The 17206-nt window shown below is 31.8% G+C and overlaps 3 protein-coding genes across 4 annotated transcripts; 1 reads left to right on the top strand and 2 right to left on the bottom strand.

The window, feature by feature from the left end:
* Positions 1-2375: 2375 nt before the first annotated feature.
* LOC135836197 (uncharacterized) lies at positions 2376-11208 on the bottom strand. Of its 2 annotated transcripts, none has more exons than XM_065350863.1 (3): positions 10803-11208; positions 3056-3158; positions 2376-2938 (listed from the first exon to the last, which is right to left on the bottom strand). In XM_065350863.1, the coding sequence occupies exons 1-3, from the start codon at positions 10805-10807 to the stop codon at positions 2726-2728; spliced, it is 321 nt and encodes a 106-aa protein (XP_065206935.1). In that variant the 5' UTR covers positions 10808-11208; the 3' UTR covers positions 2376-2725. The 2 variants fall into 2 exon arrangements, with proteins under 2 accessions (XP_065206935.1, XP_065206934.1); XM_065350862.1 differs by lacking the exon at positions 10803-11208 and adding an exon at positions 4039-4141.
* On the top strand, positions 6452-10312 carry LOC135836195 (uncharacterized). Its single transcript, XM_065350860.1, has 2 exons — positions 6452-6865; positions 7040-10312. The coding sequence occupies exons 1-2, from the start codon at positions 6744-6746 to the stop codon at positions 7992-7994; spliced, it is 1077 nt and encodes a 358-aa protein (XP_065206932.1). The 5' UTR covers positions 6452-6743; the 3' UTR covers positions 7995-10312.
* A 3192-nt stretch (positions 11209-14400) lies between the features above and the next one.
* Positions 14401-17063, bottom strand: LOC135836196 (ras-related protein Rab-30-like). Its single transcript, XM_065350861.1, has 6 exons — positions 16774-17063; positions 16551-16677; positions 16392-16475; positions 16141-16324; positions 15913-16064; positions 14401-15831 (listed from the first exon to the last, which is right to left on the bottom strand). Exons 2-6 carry the CDS (start codon positions 16635-16637, stop codon positions 15733-15735), a joined length of 606 nt encoding a protein of 201 aa, XP_065206933.1. The 5' UTR covers positions 16638-16677; positions 16774-17063; the 3' UTR covers positions 14401-15732.
* Between the last annotated feature and the right edge of the window lie 143 nt (positions 17064-17206).

Below are 17206 nucleotides of genomic sequence, written 5' to 3'. Positions count from 1 at the left end.
GAACTAAAGACAGATTAACCTATGGGTAATTGAGAACTTTTTCATGAAAACCTCAAAACATTCTTTGGTAAGTAAGTACTTCATAAAATAAGTTTCGCTTTAATTTTGAGCATGAGTGAAAATGAATTTACCGTGCCAAAAAAACCACATCAAAATTAAAAGGTGCCATGCCATAGTTCACTTTTCGCACTTCCAGAACAATTCTAAGTTTCTGGAGAAAATTGAAAATTCGCATGGCACTCCGAAATGGCCCAAAACTGGTGCATTCGAAACACGAAGGAGTGAGGAGTTGAATTGAAGTGATAATTCGGACTGACTTGATTTGTTTGAAAATGAAAATTAAAAAAAAAAATAAAAAATTCAAATAGGCACGTAAATAATTTTTTTTTAATTTTTAAATTTTCAAAAATTTGTCAAAAATACAAAAATGCGAATCTGACTGCAAAAATGTTTGGCTACGGTGTTTTTGGACGTGTTCTTTCCGGTGTCCATCTTGCATGGTTTCATTTAAATCGAAGGGTATCATTGCCAGTATTTTATTTATATCATCCCATTTCAAGGAATTCTCAAATGTCTTACAAAAATGAGTAAAGGTAGGTACGTATGAAAGATGATCCCAATTATCAGGTGAAATGCTTCAATCACTCTCGTCAAATGAAAATTAGCAGATAATAAACGCCACTGAAATTTATTACCTGTCTCTTGTATACACGTTGACTAATTAGGTGGTTTGTGATGACATTCTTGATCATCAAAAAGTCGTCTGTCAAAATAATAATGTGGTCATTTTTTTTGTTCAAATCAAGTAAATCTTTTCATTACTTACCTATTGATTTTTAAAATGATTTCTTAACTCAAAAAAAATCTACCTATCAAAATTTAACAAATTCATTCTAAAATAAGTTTACCTATTTTTCAGGAGAGAATAATAACCCACAATTCGATTTGTTTTTTTTAGCCAAATTTTTGTAAAAAAATGGGAGTATTTGCGGTAGGCCAGTCATTTTATTTATTTATTTATTTATACCTCGTATATTATAAGTTTCAGTCCAATATGGTGATTTTCACGTTTTATGACCTGGAGCCTGTTCTAATTGATCAAATAAAGTCAAACTCGACGAATGGGGTTCTCTCAAGAGCTAGAATTGACTCCTACAGTTTGGAGGGTCAAAGTTGAGAATTACAGAAAGGTCATTTTTTTGGAGAAGCATAATTTGGCCCTAAATTAATAAAAATAGTCCAAATTCATACCATTGGTGAGTATTGCCATTGTAAACAACATATCTGAATTTCAGCTTCCTAAGTCATCCCCACCCCATGTAAGGTGGGAAAAACCACATTTGATCTCAATTTTTGACTCCTTCAACCCTAAAATTAATCTAGGGGGTCCAACTTTTCAGCATACAATGAGAGAGTTCCCCTTGCTTGCCTTTTGCAGGTTTCAACCTTCCATGTAGAAAATATTGATAGTTCAAGTGCACACCACATATACCTACTTACATATGTGTACCGATATTTCAAAAGGACCCATTTGGTGAAATATCGGTACACATATGTACTTGTTTTTTTTTTGTTTTTTTTTAAATAAATAGTTTGGTCTCTACTTTGTTGAATTACCTGTATCTGCTCAAAGTATCTTAGCCTATTTTTAGAAATGACTTTTTTACCTCTTACCAGTGTTGGAAAAAAAACGGTTTTTTTTAAAAAAGACAAAACAAACGGTTTTTTTTGTTTAAAACGTTTTTTTTGTTTTAAACAGAGTTTTAAACTGCCGGATTCTCATGTGTTTTAAACGTGTTTTAAACATGTTTAAAATGTGTTTTAAACACGTTTTTAACACAAATTCATTTGTTTTGGATTCAGTTTTTCAAATATACGTCATCCAGTCATCAACTTTTAAGATGCGACGTCATAAAATAGCTATAAGGCTCAAGAAATATTAAAAAATTGAAATCAAAACACAAAATTTGCCTTCAAAAAAAGTATAAGAAGAAAAATGAAAATCTAAAAATTCAATTCCTTCAATTTCACTACTTTTTTAACGAGAAATTGAAAAAAAAACGTGTTTTTTTTTAGGAAATTACAGTTGAAAAAAAAAACTTGTTTAAAACAAAAAAAACCATTTTAAACAGAATTTTGTTTTAAACATGGTCCGTTTTTTTCTCGACGTTTAAAACACTGTTTTAAACGTTTTAAACACACGGCACTGTTTTAAACTGACAACACTGCCTCTTACCTAAACACAAACGATGAGAAATCTAATAAGTAGGTACCTATGTAATTAAAAATACCTGAACGCTACGAGTAAACTGACACTTGGGTTTTGAAAATAACGACGATGAGATGCAGGCCATTAAGATATAGGTAGGTAATCATTAAAAAATAAATAAACTTTATTGTAGATTTGTACGTATTAACATTAGGAACAACGATTAAAAAATCTAACAACCTATAAAAGTAATTGGTTCAATCACCAATTAATTAAAGTAATATAAGCGAGCGAGCCAGCGCCATTCTTTCAGGCGATATTTCAAACTTCAAAAATCTTAGACCTAATTTCAAATAAACGAAAAAGAAAAAGACTTCACAAAATGTTGCCATTATTGGTCCACACTTGACAAAAAAAAAAAAAACCAAAATGTGCAGTCTTATCTGGCCATCTTAAAATACATACTTATACATCGACGAGAGCGACGATGAAAACGGAAACATGTACTTAATCTCGCTAACCTCGATCGGGTTGATCATTCGGCCTGAAAACTGCCTCAACGATTCGCTGAAACGTTTGAACGTCTAATCTTGGCAAGTAAATGTTCGATAAAGATCTGGCGAAAAGAAGATCATCGTAATCGCCATTCTCTAGATTCATCAGATAATTATATCTAGCGTAATAAATGGCAGCGAATGTCGAATACAGTAATACAGCCACTGTTACTAACTGCAAAAAAGTAAAGACGAGATTTACGTTAGGTAACCTGACAATGAGATTGCAATGCGCTGGACTTATTTCATAGGTAGGTACAGGTATCGTTTAAAATTAACTAGAAGTACGTACTTGAAAAATGGCCCAAAATTTGTACGATGCTTCGTTTATTAAAAATTCGTGGTAACTGACTCCAGCTGATGCTCTGGGTACACTGCTCACCTCATTTGTTCTGCTGAAAAATTCAAAAAGTTGTAGTTTAATTAGGCTAACTAAATGTAGAACTAGGAATAATTTGAGGTTGACTAATACAAATCCATCTGGCATTAAAAGTTTCAACTCGAAAAAATAAAATTTTACCATGATCTAGAATAAAACTGGTCACGTATAGGTATAGGTAGGTAGCAAAGAAAGAGGGAGGGGGTACAAAGCAGAGCAATGACTCCTATTTCGTCACGAATTTCATGCACAATAAGAAGCAACGCCTTAGTGGTAATTTTTCAATTGCATTATTTTGTTCTTAATTTTAAAAATTTCTTTGTAGATTTTTTTCAATATTCCATTTACCCTCCCCCCCCCCAATCAAAAAAAATCTGAGACTACAGAAACTTGATCACAAATCTTAAAACACGTAATCTCGCGTGTGAATATCCATTCAAAGGTCCAATTAATCGCTCTCACGAGTATTAAATCCACACGAATTAAACACCTCCCACGAAAAAAAAAATCACTCGTCACATGTCTAGGGCATATGTTAACTAATTATAACAATTTGCAATTGTAATAATACGAGTAATAATAATAATAATAATGTGAAAAATAGCAAAATAAACGACAGGTGGGATTATGTACATATTTTCCGAGCTTAAAAATTTAATGAACTTGCTCGAATTCTATACTCGTGTTACGCAGAACACCACCAGTGGGAAGTGGGAATACGAATTAACAATATTACGAGCCCGAAGAACACTTAATTAACGATCAAAATCGATCCCGTTATTAAAAAATAAAAGCGTTCGAAAAAGAAAAAAAAAGGGAACAGAAAGAATAAAAATAAAAATAACTTTGAAATGAATTAAGTTATAAGTTACAACATGAGAGTAATTTTACTTTACATTGACGAGGTGTCTTCGGCACCAGTGTGTTTCCAATGCACTAACGGAAACATCAAACCGAATATTACAACTCTTAAAAGCATAGAAAAATACTTCACAAATAAACTTATTAACGGAATGACACTTTTGCAACGACAGATGGTGAATATTATGAATAACGCATTTCAAATGGTTTTCTTTTGGTGACAAACTGTAATAAGCTTGAGAAGAATTTTCACCTAGTTGATAATTACCTTGTAATTTATAATTTACCAAAAATTCGCTTTAAACGGGGTCAAATGGGTAAAAAGAGGAAGGTTCGTTGGAATAGAATTTTGTTTTGTCGGTTAATAATCTCGAGGTAAAAATTATTTAGGGCTAGATTTACTAAGTATTCAAGAAACTGGCGAAATTTGGATTAGGTACCTATATTATTAATTTCATGTTCCATATGATGCATCGCGGAGGTATTACACCATATCTATTATATAATTAATTTTCATTTTGTACATGGATAAGAGCCAAATATTACCGAGTTATCGATAATTTTGCCAAGATTGCATAGTTTTTTTTGCGACTTTACGTGATTCAATTGCGAAATCAATCGGTATAATGTGAATGAACCTGGACAGCTATGACGTGGTTTGAAAATGAAATTGATGATAAATTTTCTTCTCGAATCGAACATAACAGCAAGTTTGGCGTGTTTGGTAATAACTGCACTGGGTATTTATAATTATTCAGCGAAATGTTTTCGTTATTTTAAACTACCTACATATTATATGGGAGCTCGCATAGGAAACGGATTTACGGCGAAGTGATATGCAATTTATTTAACTCGGATGGATGCATACATAGGTAACTTGAACAAGTCTGCAAAAACTGAAAACTGGAAGTTCAGTTTTCAATTTTCTGCTTTAAGATTTTAGCGAAAGCAAGTTTTGGTGAAATGTCAAATATTTTTAAATGAAAAACAGACATTGGCAATTTACAGAAGAAAATAAAAATTTTCTCAATTTCAAATAAATAGCGAAAGACAAAAGTTTTCAGCAAGCCTGGTAAAAAAATGGACTTGCAAAAATTTTCGACAATGCATAAATTATGTTTTATTCTGCTTCAAAATGTTTTCCTGACCGCTTAATTTTTGTAAAAGTTTGCAAATTTTTTCAATTTTTTGCAAAAAGCAGAACTCTTTGGGAATGATGAATGAGTGACATTTTTGTCAAAAAAGCGAGACTTCTTCACAACTATTTATAAAGAAACGAGATTTTTAGGCAGTTTTTGAGAAAAAAGTGAGCATTTTTTCCGGAATTTCCCGGCAAAAAAGAAGACAATTTTTGAATTTTCAGCATTTTCCGGGCAAATTACTAGTAACTTCTGGTAATTACCAGTAATTCTTGGTAAATTATCGGTAGCTTCTGGTAAATCAGCGGTAATGTCCGGTAAATTACTGATAAACTACTGGTAAATTACAGGTAATTTCTGGTAAATTACAGGTAATTTCTGGTAAATTACAGGTAATTTCTGGCGAATTTTTGAAGATCAAATTTGATTAAAAAATAGAGAAAAATGAAAATTGCAACTAAATTGACTTGCAAATTTATGATTTAGTTGACACCCTCCCTTTTTACCCCCTCAATTGGAACGAGTTTGAAACCATTTTCGGCAGTCTTCTGTGTGGATTCACAAAATCTTTAAAAATTACTTCCTCAAAAATTACAGTTTACCTACTGGTTTTTGATGCTTGTTTTTGATCACTTTTTTTGCTCTTCAAGGTACCTAATAATATTCCATAATTTAAAAACTTTAATGTGGCAACCTTAATAAATTTTGTATTTGCATAATTTTGACAAAAAAAATTCAAAATTTATTTTAAAAATTCACCAAAATTTTTTTTTGAAGCAATGTTGAGCTGGCTATATTTCTCTGTTTGACACTTCACTGGAATGAATATAAAACCAAAATCGTCGATAGGTACCTACTACCTACATAATTCAAAACTTGAAAGAAAAAATTAAAAAATCAATTCGGACGTTTTTTGGTTTTCTTTTCTTTTTCATATTTCCACGATGGAAAAGAAAAGAAATAAAAGGAAGTTATTTGTGATCGTTAATATACGAATTAGGCCTATTTTCCAAATTATTTGGGTCGTCCGCATTGTGGCAGCTTTTAATTCACAAAATACGTTTTAAAAATGTAATTTCCTCAATCCTCACAAATTTTTAGAAGCTTGATAAAGGGGCATTAGGACCAACCTTAGCTCAGTATGTCATTGAACGTTGAGTACCTACCATATGTGAAACGCTTCAAGTAGGTACACGATACATAGTATAGTTCCTCTCCCCTTTCCCTTCCCTTTAAGAAGTTCAACTGTGCACATTTGCATTCAAAAATGCATCAAACATTGCGTAGGTAGGTAAATTTACATTATAGGTCAACATTGTCGCAGATGCTATATATTTATGGTACATGTGTGAATCTATTTTTTTCGATTTTTCGCATCATTTACTCATACGCGCGATGATGATCAACTACGTAGGTATAGCTCCTTATTGGATATTCAAACAAATAAAATTGTTTGTTTATTTAAAATATTTCACTCAATATGGTAATAAGTTAAAGACGTGTTCCGGAAGAGTCGAATGACAAAAGATGACAAGTTTATTCGTCAGCACACTGAACTGTTGGTTCGAATTATGTTGTTTGTCGATGTAAAATAACGTAAAATGAATTTCTGTCATTTTACAATTTTAATCATAATTAGCAATTTGACAATTGGCCGATGTAGAACTGTGACGTACAATAATGTAGGTTATGACAACCATAAAATTCAAAATAATCAAACACGGTAAGCATTTTTTTTTATTTTGTGCCTAAATACGAGTATAGGTAGCCTAATCGTATCTTTAGTTTAAGTGTTAGTTTTAGAAAATGAGGTACCTATTCAAGTTGAGTATAAGATAGCTATACATTCATCAAGGGTGTCTTTATTAGAGGTCTAAAACGATATGTATTTTAAAAGGAAATTAAACGAATACCAATCTAACCTACAAAATCAAGATAACGTCGGGAAATCACTTCGAAACTCGATCAAGATGCTGCAGTTGAACAACTTAGATAATAAAACCCACATTCGAGATCCCAGTCAATTGCTAAAGTATTTGAATCGTTATCAAATTCGTAAGAAAAACTCGCCATACACGTTGGCTATTTTTAAAGATGAAAAATCAAAGAATAAATTCCCCAGTCATACGTTAGCCTTGATTAAACCATATGCCGAAGCATCGAAGGAAAAATATCCCAGTCATACTTTAGCGATATTTGGATCAAATCCTGATTCCAATCATGTCCAGCTAACCAAACCGTTTAAACTTAATTTAACCGGAGATCAGTTTATTTTACCGGAAATTGAAGAAGATACCAGAGAAGGTGAAGTATTTTTGAACAATGCTGTTGTTCAAGACTTGCTGGCAAACAGTGAAACCAATGATAATACCTATCAAGTAGACGAATCGTTAAAACAAGAATATTATACCATAAACGAAAATGAAATTTATTCATTTCCATCCAACGATTCGTCTTATTTTCCCGAGTCCTATCAATTTGACGATCAACACGATGATAATTTTACCGGGTACCCAGAATCGCACCAATTAACCTCCTCGACTACTACCGAACAATCGGATCATTTTAATGGATACTTTTATCACGCTCCTACGTATTTACCTCCTGTGGAAAATGGAGTCATTTTGCAAGAATTCAGTAATAATAATTTTATCAGTAATGATACCGAAGTGGTTAAAGTAAAACAACAAGATTTGTTCGCCCATTATTATATTGGATATAAATTCTGGTACGCTTTCGTCGTGTTTGCCATTTACCATACGATAATGATGGGATATTTTTATCTGGTAACTTTGGTAAAACATTATTCTAAATTTCCTGCAGCTTTGCATGCTGCAATAGCAAATTCGTAATTCGTTTGTCGCTTCAAAATTATTAAAAATCATTTCATAGGAAGAGGTGAATGAGGGGGCGGGGTTCTTTTGAGTAGGTAGTTATTTTATTGGAAGAAAGCTGAATTTGATGGATACGAGGAACTTGAAATTTTTTTTACTTAACATTTGTTCAAAACACCTACGTAATAGGTAAATAATTAGCCTATTTAAAAGTCCTAAAAAAAATTAAATGACTGCAGGATTCCTCGAGGAGAAGAAATTTTTACGGAGCTTATTCAAGATAACGTTATCAGCTTCGATACAAACTCAAAAATGAAATTATTCCTGCTTCTTTTGAAAAGTACGTTTCGCCAAATTTGGAAAATATTTCAGAATAATGATAAAATTTCGATTGAATTTACTGGTCGTCGACTTTTCACATTGATGACATGGAATATACCGTTGTATTTTAATATTTATTTCATTATCTATATGAGTTACTTAGTCATTAAATCTGTCGCTCGACATAAAATTAAATTGCCTTATATTAGCAAAGATGTTTGAAAATTTGTCTAATATTTGTTCACTCAACATGTAAATGGATAAACAAGACATTGATGTAAGTGCTCTAAAATTTCACTCTTGGAGAAATTAAGTGGAGGGTAAAGAAGAGGGGGAAGGAAAGAGAAATGGGTAACCCAAGAAAGCATCAAAGTAACATTAAGCATGTTCCTTATCGTCATTTTTAATCTCTTCTCCAACATCAAAATGTTGCAAAAATGTATAATTTAAAAAAAAGGTTCAAGCTAAAAAGATTTTAATCTTGAGCATGCATCAAAATGGGATTGAACACAAAACGTCAGCATCTACCTACCTTTAAAAGTACCTACACTTTGACTTACCTTGGAATAAGCAATTTTAATTAGAACGTAAACAATGGAAAAATATCTTATGCGAGAATTCATCGATAAAACACACACTTTTAGGTTACCTAAGTGAATAGTCTCATTTTTTTAAATTTCATTTTTCATTAGGTACCTATATTAAAAAAAAAATCCCACATTTCCAATGTTTCAGTTTTTTTTTCATTTATTTAATTTTTAATTTTAAAAAAATCACCCAGTGTCAATTTCCAAGGGCCAAAAGATCTTTTTTGTTCTTTTAAAAACACTTTTTAAATAATACATTTTTTCTTTTTTTCCACTTTTCAAGATGGTAATTTACAAAATCCTTGATTGATCTATCTTAATTTTGGAAAGTTTCAATGTACCAACTTGAATTTCTTTAAATTCTTTCACCATACTTACCCAACTTTTTGAATGACATCAATTTTTTCTCAATGTGTTTTCTTATTTTTATCAAAAGAACCTCATTTTCTTTCTTATTTTCAAAACTTTTCAATTTTTCTATAGAATTAAGAATGACACTCTCAGACTGAACTTTTTTTTTCAATTTTTATTCCATATAAAAACTAATGTTTTCCACTTCTTCAAAAATAATTTTTCAAACCCAGTAACCCAATTTTCAAGAAGTACCTACTGCTCTTAAATACTGAAAAGCAAGCTTCGTTTCAAACTTTTTTCACGCTTTATTAAATTTTCAATGTTTAATGATAGGGAGACTTCTTGTTGAGAATCTCCAACATTTTCATTTTCCAATACAATTATTCCGTTCTTGCAAAATTTTTCTCAATTTTTTTCAACTATTGCTGATGAATTCTTTGGTATTTTAGTCGAACTAGGTACATAGAACAATATCATGACTGATGCCATACAATGACCCCCTTTTCCTCGTCCACCACCTCGTCAAAATATATTTATATTTTTGTTTTTAAAGTAGGAAGAAATGTAAGGAAATCGAACGGATATACATATAATCTAAATAGGTATTTTTATCTGAAAAGAACATGAACCTAATGTGATTCTTGACCTTAACCCATTTTGTTCGCAGAGCTAGATAACAAAAAATAAATTTCTTTTCATTCACATCAAGTAAACTTGTAAAATATTATTTTAGCGAAACTTCAATTTAAAAAAAAAGGGGAAAAAAGATTTTTTCATTCCAACCGATCAAGTCTGTGTAAATCACCCCCCCCCCATCCATTTCACAACTATAGGTATTCCTTCTTACATTTAATCAAACTATGTATGTACTATTTGTGTATTTTAGATAGAAATGCTATGTACCTCCTAATTTTAATTTCATTTTCTAATAAAATTCATGTATCTACCGATCGTGACTTATTTACTTCCTGTATTGACGAAAAATGCATATTTCTTTATTTTTATTATACCTATTCTGTTTTTGTTGGTGAACAAAATTATTATTTTCTATTGATAATCATACCTACAAATTACAGATTGGATAAAAAGTAGGGTAGTTCTATCAATTTTACACAATTTTGCAGTATGTCTCCTGGCCAAAAAAAAATTGTTTTGAGAATTTTTTTTTGGTTGGAATGGTTAATACATATACACACTCGAGACTTCATTAATAGTGTTGTGCCCAATTCATATCACTCAGGGGAGGGGGGAGAGCCGTTTGAAAATGTGGGACTTTTCTGCAAATTTCGAATCAAAACTGGTATTTTTTGAGAGAACCGATCACCTACAAAATTAAGAAAAGTGTTTCAGTAATTCAAATAATTTTAAAATTGAGAATATATCACGAATTTTAAGGATTTCTAGGTGAAATTTTCTCGGGCTTGGTCAAAAAAGTATAAATTCCATGACGAAGGAAAAAACGCCATTCCCCATGACGGTGGATAAAACTTTATTAAGTAGGGATAATATAAATGTAAAATTGTTTAAATTCGTGTTTTTTAGTGTAACTAGTATCAGTACTCACCACATAATAATTTTTCAACATTTCTCAGTTTTTCTCTGTTTGTGTATGGCGGAGCTGAGAAACCATGACGAAAGAATCGGCAAAAGATAAATAACCACATTTTCATGGAATCACGTTTTTATATTGGATAGCGGTGTTCGGATTCGGTATTTTATCAGGGGACAAGATTTGGTTAACTGCCTAAACAGTTTTGCCATTTTCAAACACCAAAATTTGTAAATAGTGAGCCGTTGGGAATGCATTGAAAATTAACCACGCCGAGGGAACAAAAACTCGAAGACAGAGGTGTGAGGTCACTCCACAGCATATAGGTGTCACTGAAGTGAATTGTGTTCATACTGTAATTTGCGTGTAGTTTTCAGGAATAAAAAAACGAATGTCAAAATTGCAGAACATCACCACTCTTTGCTAACCAGCGATGTAACTATTTAAAAACGAGATGTGAGACAGCCATGACGATGGAACTTTTGATCATATAAGGGGGTCTGTGGCCCGGGGGGAGGGGGTTAAATTCATTGTAGTGCCTGAAAATATTAGATGGGGACAACTTTTATTGACAAAACCATTCACCATTACTTTTCATGTGCATACTGTAAGTAAAATTTTACATGGACACAAAAAGTGTAAAATTGGTAGAATTACCCAATTAAGCACGTTTTTATAGCCAAAGTACGTGAAATCGTGTCAATTTTTAAAATCTTATTAAGAGCAGCTAGGTATTCATTGTTGTAAAATAATTTTAAAATTGCAATCATCATCTATGTACGTAGGGGGGTGTAATCTGATTTCTAAATAAGGGATTTATTTATGGAGCATTATGCTTAGTAAGGCATATCCATACATAATTGGTTAGGTACTCGTACTTTGAATTTAGTGTCGGGAAACCTTGTATCTGTCTTACCTACCTATAGGTATGCATTTTTGAAATAGGTATAGAGGAAAAAACATTTCAAGACTAAGATCATATTTTGGTCTAATTTTTGGAATCTACGTGGAAAGAAAGTTCGAGATAAAATCACTCATTTTTGGGATCAAAGGAGTCGATTAATAAACTTTTATTTTATTATTAAGTATTTTATTTTATTTTTTTTTTGAATATTTTATCTGCACGCACCTCTTTGATTTTGATAGATTTTTTTTTTTTTTTTTGTTAGTCACGAAGTCACAAAGGTAATCTAAATTCGTTCAGTTCGTTATTGTCAAGTACCAACCTATGCTTATACAATGCTTATCCATGACATTCGAGCAAATTTTTAACATCATTGTGATAATTATTAGGATAACAGCTCTACAATCGTCGATCAGTCATGGAAAAGAAGACTCGTTGATTCGCCGAGAAACAATCACCAATTCTAACACAACACCATTACTCGAAGGATATCTATTGCGATTTCTACGAAAAGGATTTACGATAATTTTAAGATATTACTCGTGTAATTTCGAACAATACTTCGTCATCAACGTAAAACCTCGAGACTGCTACCTTGAATTTGACAACAGTAGCCTTGTACCTTTCAAAACTACTAACCGCGGAATAAGCCAAGCTCGGCGATGGCTCAGTCAAAAAGTATATTACGTGCCTTTGTATTTCGGCATTTATTTTTCAATTTATATAGGCTATTTGATATTAAAAGTCATCGCCAGACATAAGATTAAAATCCCCGCAACTGCGTCTGAAAATTTCATGCTATTTGCTCGTAGCTTTGAAGATGTACCTAATTTAACGCTGAGTAGGTAAACGCTGTTTTTCCGACCTACCTAACTTGGAATATTTCTTTATGCGACAGAATTACGAATCAAAATGCTAATCTTCGTTATCCAAGCGCGGCTATTTATGGAACTACAAATACTTCTAATTCACTGTGGCAGTTTCCCATAAATGTTAAAAATTTAACGAAAACATATCAAAATGAATCGAAATACGATCAGTATAAGCCTTCGGATTTACCAAAATACACTGCAACTTTATCGTACGAGCATAATTATTATACTACTCCTACGACTTTTCGTTATCCACAAAAACAGATAAATAAACAGCCTTTCATCAAGGAAGATCAATATTCGCCGTATAAATATCAGTTCAGTGGAACCACTAAAGCTCAACCAATTCTACATTCATCCTACAAATATGAATCCAGTGGGATTACCAAAGCTCAACCATTTCCATATTCGTCGTACAAATATCAATCCAATGGAGTCACCAAAGCTCAACCAATTTTACAAAGATTCCATCCGCCGGTGAAAAGACCTTCCGGTCACAAAGAAATCGTCCACGCATCGCCTAAACCAGCAGAAAGCATTTTAGTCAGTCAAATCATAGAACCACCTGATTTTAACGTGATATCTCCACCAGTAGAGGCCATCTCATTTGATCAAGTTGTAGATCAACCTGTATTATTCACAAATCAGGAATCATCGTATGATCAACATCCAGGATATCCGAATCCTAGTTACGTTAGTCTGAAACCTGTATTTTTTACTACAACCGAACCATCAGCAGAACCGCCGAGTAAAGTCAATGAAGAAGGTCCGTATACTCATTATTACCCAGGAAATAAATTATGGTACATATCCCTATATTTTGGATTCGCTTTTGTGGTACTTTTCGGGTATATTATCATTGAAGGTATTGTTCGACGAAGAATAAGTTACCCATTGTATTATCGTAAAATGAGTAATGATGACTTGGCAGATTTATGTGCAAATATTTTACAATCTATAGATGAAGTTGCAGAAATATACAATGTTAGGTATTGATAAATGTATAAGCTATAGGAATGTACATCGCTATAATTTTGTAATAAAATTCAATTCAATTTGTAGAATATCTTACACTTTTTTACTTTTATTTTCTAGACCAATTAACCGTCGATTTCTCGAAGAATTAATCAAACTGCGAAAAATGAACGATACAAATTTAAAATTTCTCATCCCAAGCTACCATTCAAATAGAGTTGAAAATGATATTGATAATATCCAAACAGTTTTGGATCGTTTAGAAACTTTGCCTTCGTTATTAAGAAATGATGATATCGTAACTTCTACCACATTACAACCATTTCACATGTATTACCAACTAGGCACTAAGTTTTGGTACTTTCCTCTCTCTTATAGCTTTATTTTCGTAATATACGTAGGTTTCCTATTGATGCGAACTATAGCTCAAAGGTTATTCAATTTCCCTACAGGATTACAACAGTCCTTATTACACCAGTAAAATTATATTTTCAACCTTATTGTTTGCCATTAGGTATGTCGAGATGTCACAAATGATCATCCATTTATTAAATCGATTAGTTGGCCATATTTATAAAAATAGAGTAGACAAGGAAGCGAACGTGACTCAAAAACAAGCCAGGTATTACAATATTAGAAAAAATTTATTGTTTATACCGCTTTATTTTAGTATTATATTTATCGGTTCGGTGATAGTTTTTATAATTTTAGATGCATACCAACACAGTTTGAAATATTTGTAAAAATTGTATACTTAACATACATTATTTTATCTATTGAGCATTTTTTTTTCAATTTTTCAATTTCTCCATAATCGTAATTTACGATAAAAAAAGATAAATTAGCAATCAAAAAAATCGTATAGAACATCGAATACATATAATTAAAGTCGAAACTTTGGAATGTGAATATATTGCACTAGTTGAAATAAAGCTGAACGTGATATGTTAACTAATAAACATTAACAAAAATTAGCATCTCTAAACACTGGTAACATCGCATATGTTTACAACTAATCATAAGTTACAATTACATTATTAAAAACTACTAAGAACTAAGATTGTCGTTAAAACTATGTACATACAAGGACGCAATTTAAAAAAAAAAACATAACGTGTAAGTTTGATAAGAGAGAAAAAAAATCACACTGCGTTAACTTTATCAACACTTTGTCATAGCTTGCTGAAAATAATTTATAAAATAAAATACGCCGAAGCACAGCAACAAATTCAAATATTAAGTATGCAATGTACTTACGAAAACAGAAGCATGAATTTTTCCGAGAAAAATTACAGTCTTTTCGTACAGTTAAAGAATTAAAAATGCGAATAATGTATATAAAAAAACGTGGTTTTGAAAACGAACGATTTTTTACAATACAAAATACAATTAAATATTAAGTATATACGCGTTGTAAATCTTAATCGTTAAAGTGAATTATATCATACACATTTAGGTAACCTGGATTTTATGTAGTACCGCAGTAGGAACATATTAAAAAAATCACTTAAACCTATTAAGTTGAAACGAAAAATCAATTTCGATATTTAATAAAGCCCATTTCGTGATGAAAATGCGAAAATAAAACTATAATTTTTCAAAATTAACGAAAACAAAAACCTAATCGAGGTTTTTTAAACACAAACACTAATAAAAAAAAATCAACAACAAAATTAACCATGAGCTGCCATCATCGAAAACTTAATTTTTTGAGTTCATTTAGAACGAGATAGAATATTGGTCCGCAAAAATCGCCAATCATGAATGTAATCCGAAATATTATCAATTTGATATTAAAAATGTAGAAAAATGACGATACTACCACATGGTTTGGAATGGATTCAGAATCAAAATTCATTAAAGCAAGCGCACCGGGTAATGTAATAGTTGAACGTGAAGGGGAAAAAAACATGAAAGACTTCACCCCGTAAATAAAAAGAAAGATGCGAAATGTTCTTAAAACAATTAAAATCGACTTAAAAAATAAACGTAGGAATCGTTCAAAAAATAATACTGAAATGGAGGTGCTACGATAAAAAAAAGAGAGACCTACTTAAGATAACACGAAAACGTTCTTACAAAACATTCGTAAATATATTAAGTACAGATTTTTTTCGGAATTTCGCTGTGTCATGGCAATAATATAAAAAATAACGTAATTATATTTTGCTAACACATTTCGAAAACATAAGCTTCAGTTACTACAGCACGGATTCGTTCGTATAGTTGTAGCTTTAGGATCGATAGATTCGCTACCATTATCGTACCTAGGCAATTCTTTACAACGAGCTTGCTGTAAAAATAAATAGATGACTTTTAAGTAAGATTTAATTACTAATTAGAGACGGTGTTGTTGGATGAAGTTCAATTTTACCTCCATTAATTCGGCAGCAATTTGTATAAAAAGTTTTTCCACGTTTTCTGCTTCTTTAGCTGATGTTTCTAGATAATACATGTTATGCCTTTGAGCAAATTGTTCTCCAACTTCGGTAGGGATTTCACGATCTTCGATGTCGAGCTTGTTACCTGAAATAAAATACATCGTAAATAATACAAATCGGTAAGTGAACACAGCATATAGCGGTGGAACAATGATACGAACCAACAAGAACACGAAGCACTTTGCTGTTAGCATATTCTTCGATTTCTCGAAGCCAATCTGGCAAGCAGTCGAAAGTTGGCTGACAACTTATATCATAGACTAATATTAAGGCATGAGCTGAACGATAATAACTCTGAGTTATGGAACGAAATCTTTCTTGACCAGCAGTGTCCCAAATTTGTAACTGTCGACGCAATTATTTTTAATACATGTTGCATAAAATACATCTAAACTGTAAAGAGATCCCTTACTTTAATTTTTTCGTTATCGATATCTATGGTTTTAATCATAAAATCAACGCCAATCGTGGCACCTTGACCTGGTGGAAATAAACCCTGTAAAACACATTTCGAAACATTACACCATCAATTCGTATCATTTTATCAATACAGCAATGATTTCAAACGAACCTGTGTGAATCTGCGAACTAGACATGTTTTTCCTACACCAGCATTTCCTACGAGAACTACTTTGAAAAGGAATTTATAATCTTCCATTATGTTAATGAATACGACGTAATCCTCGAATCTTCTAAAGCTGTAACCAACACACATGAGAAGATTATTGCAATTGTGTATACAGTATTTTAAACGGTAACTATTGCTTGAAATTGAATGATATATGAAAATTTACTTGAATTTAGAACATATTGTTTATTCATTTAAGATCCAATATCACTTGTAAGAATAATTCGGACGAGATGTTCTGCTTCACTAGATACTCATTTTGAACAACTTCGAGTAACGATTCACTGATCCAATAATCTTCATCGTCATGAACTTTCAACTCCAAATTACCGTTTAATATTGATATTGAAAAAATGAGGGATAATCCCTTCGGAAAATCAAATTTTAACCAAGTAATCAATCAGTATCAAACTTACTTATCATCACTATTTAATTATTTTGTTTTGCATGAAAAATGAGCAACGTTATTTTCCGTTACGATTCGGGTATCTTCGTCTGCTTTCGTAAAAATTACCTAAATTTTGGCTTTTCTCGCCTTACGTTTTTAGCAGCATTACACTTTTGCGCATGCGCCAGGCTAGGGATCACCTCGAGCAGCC

Source organism: Planococcus citri, chromosome 2, assembly GCF_950023065.1.
Source record: "Planococcus citri chromosome 2, ihPlaCitr1.1, whole genome shotgun sequence".
Taxonomy (NCBI): domain Eukaryota; kingdom Metazoa; phylum Arthropoda; class Insecta; order Hemiptera; family Pseudococcidae; genus Planococcus; species Planococcus citri.
The sequence above is the reverse complement of the archived record's forward strand: the minus strand, read 5'-3'. Positions and strand labels throughout refer to the sequence as shown.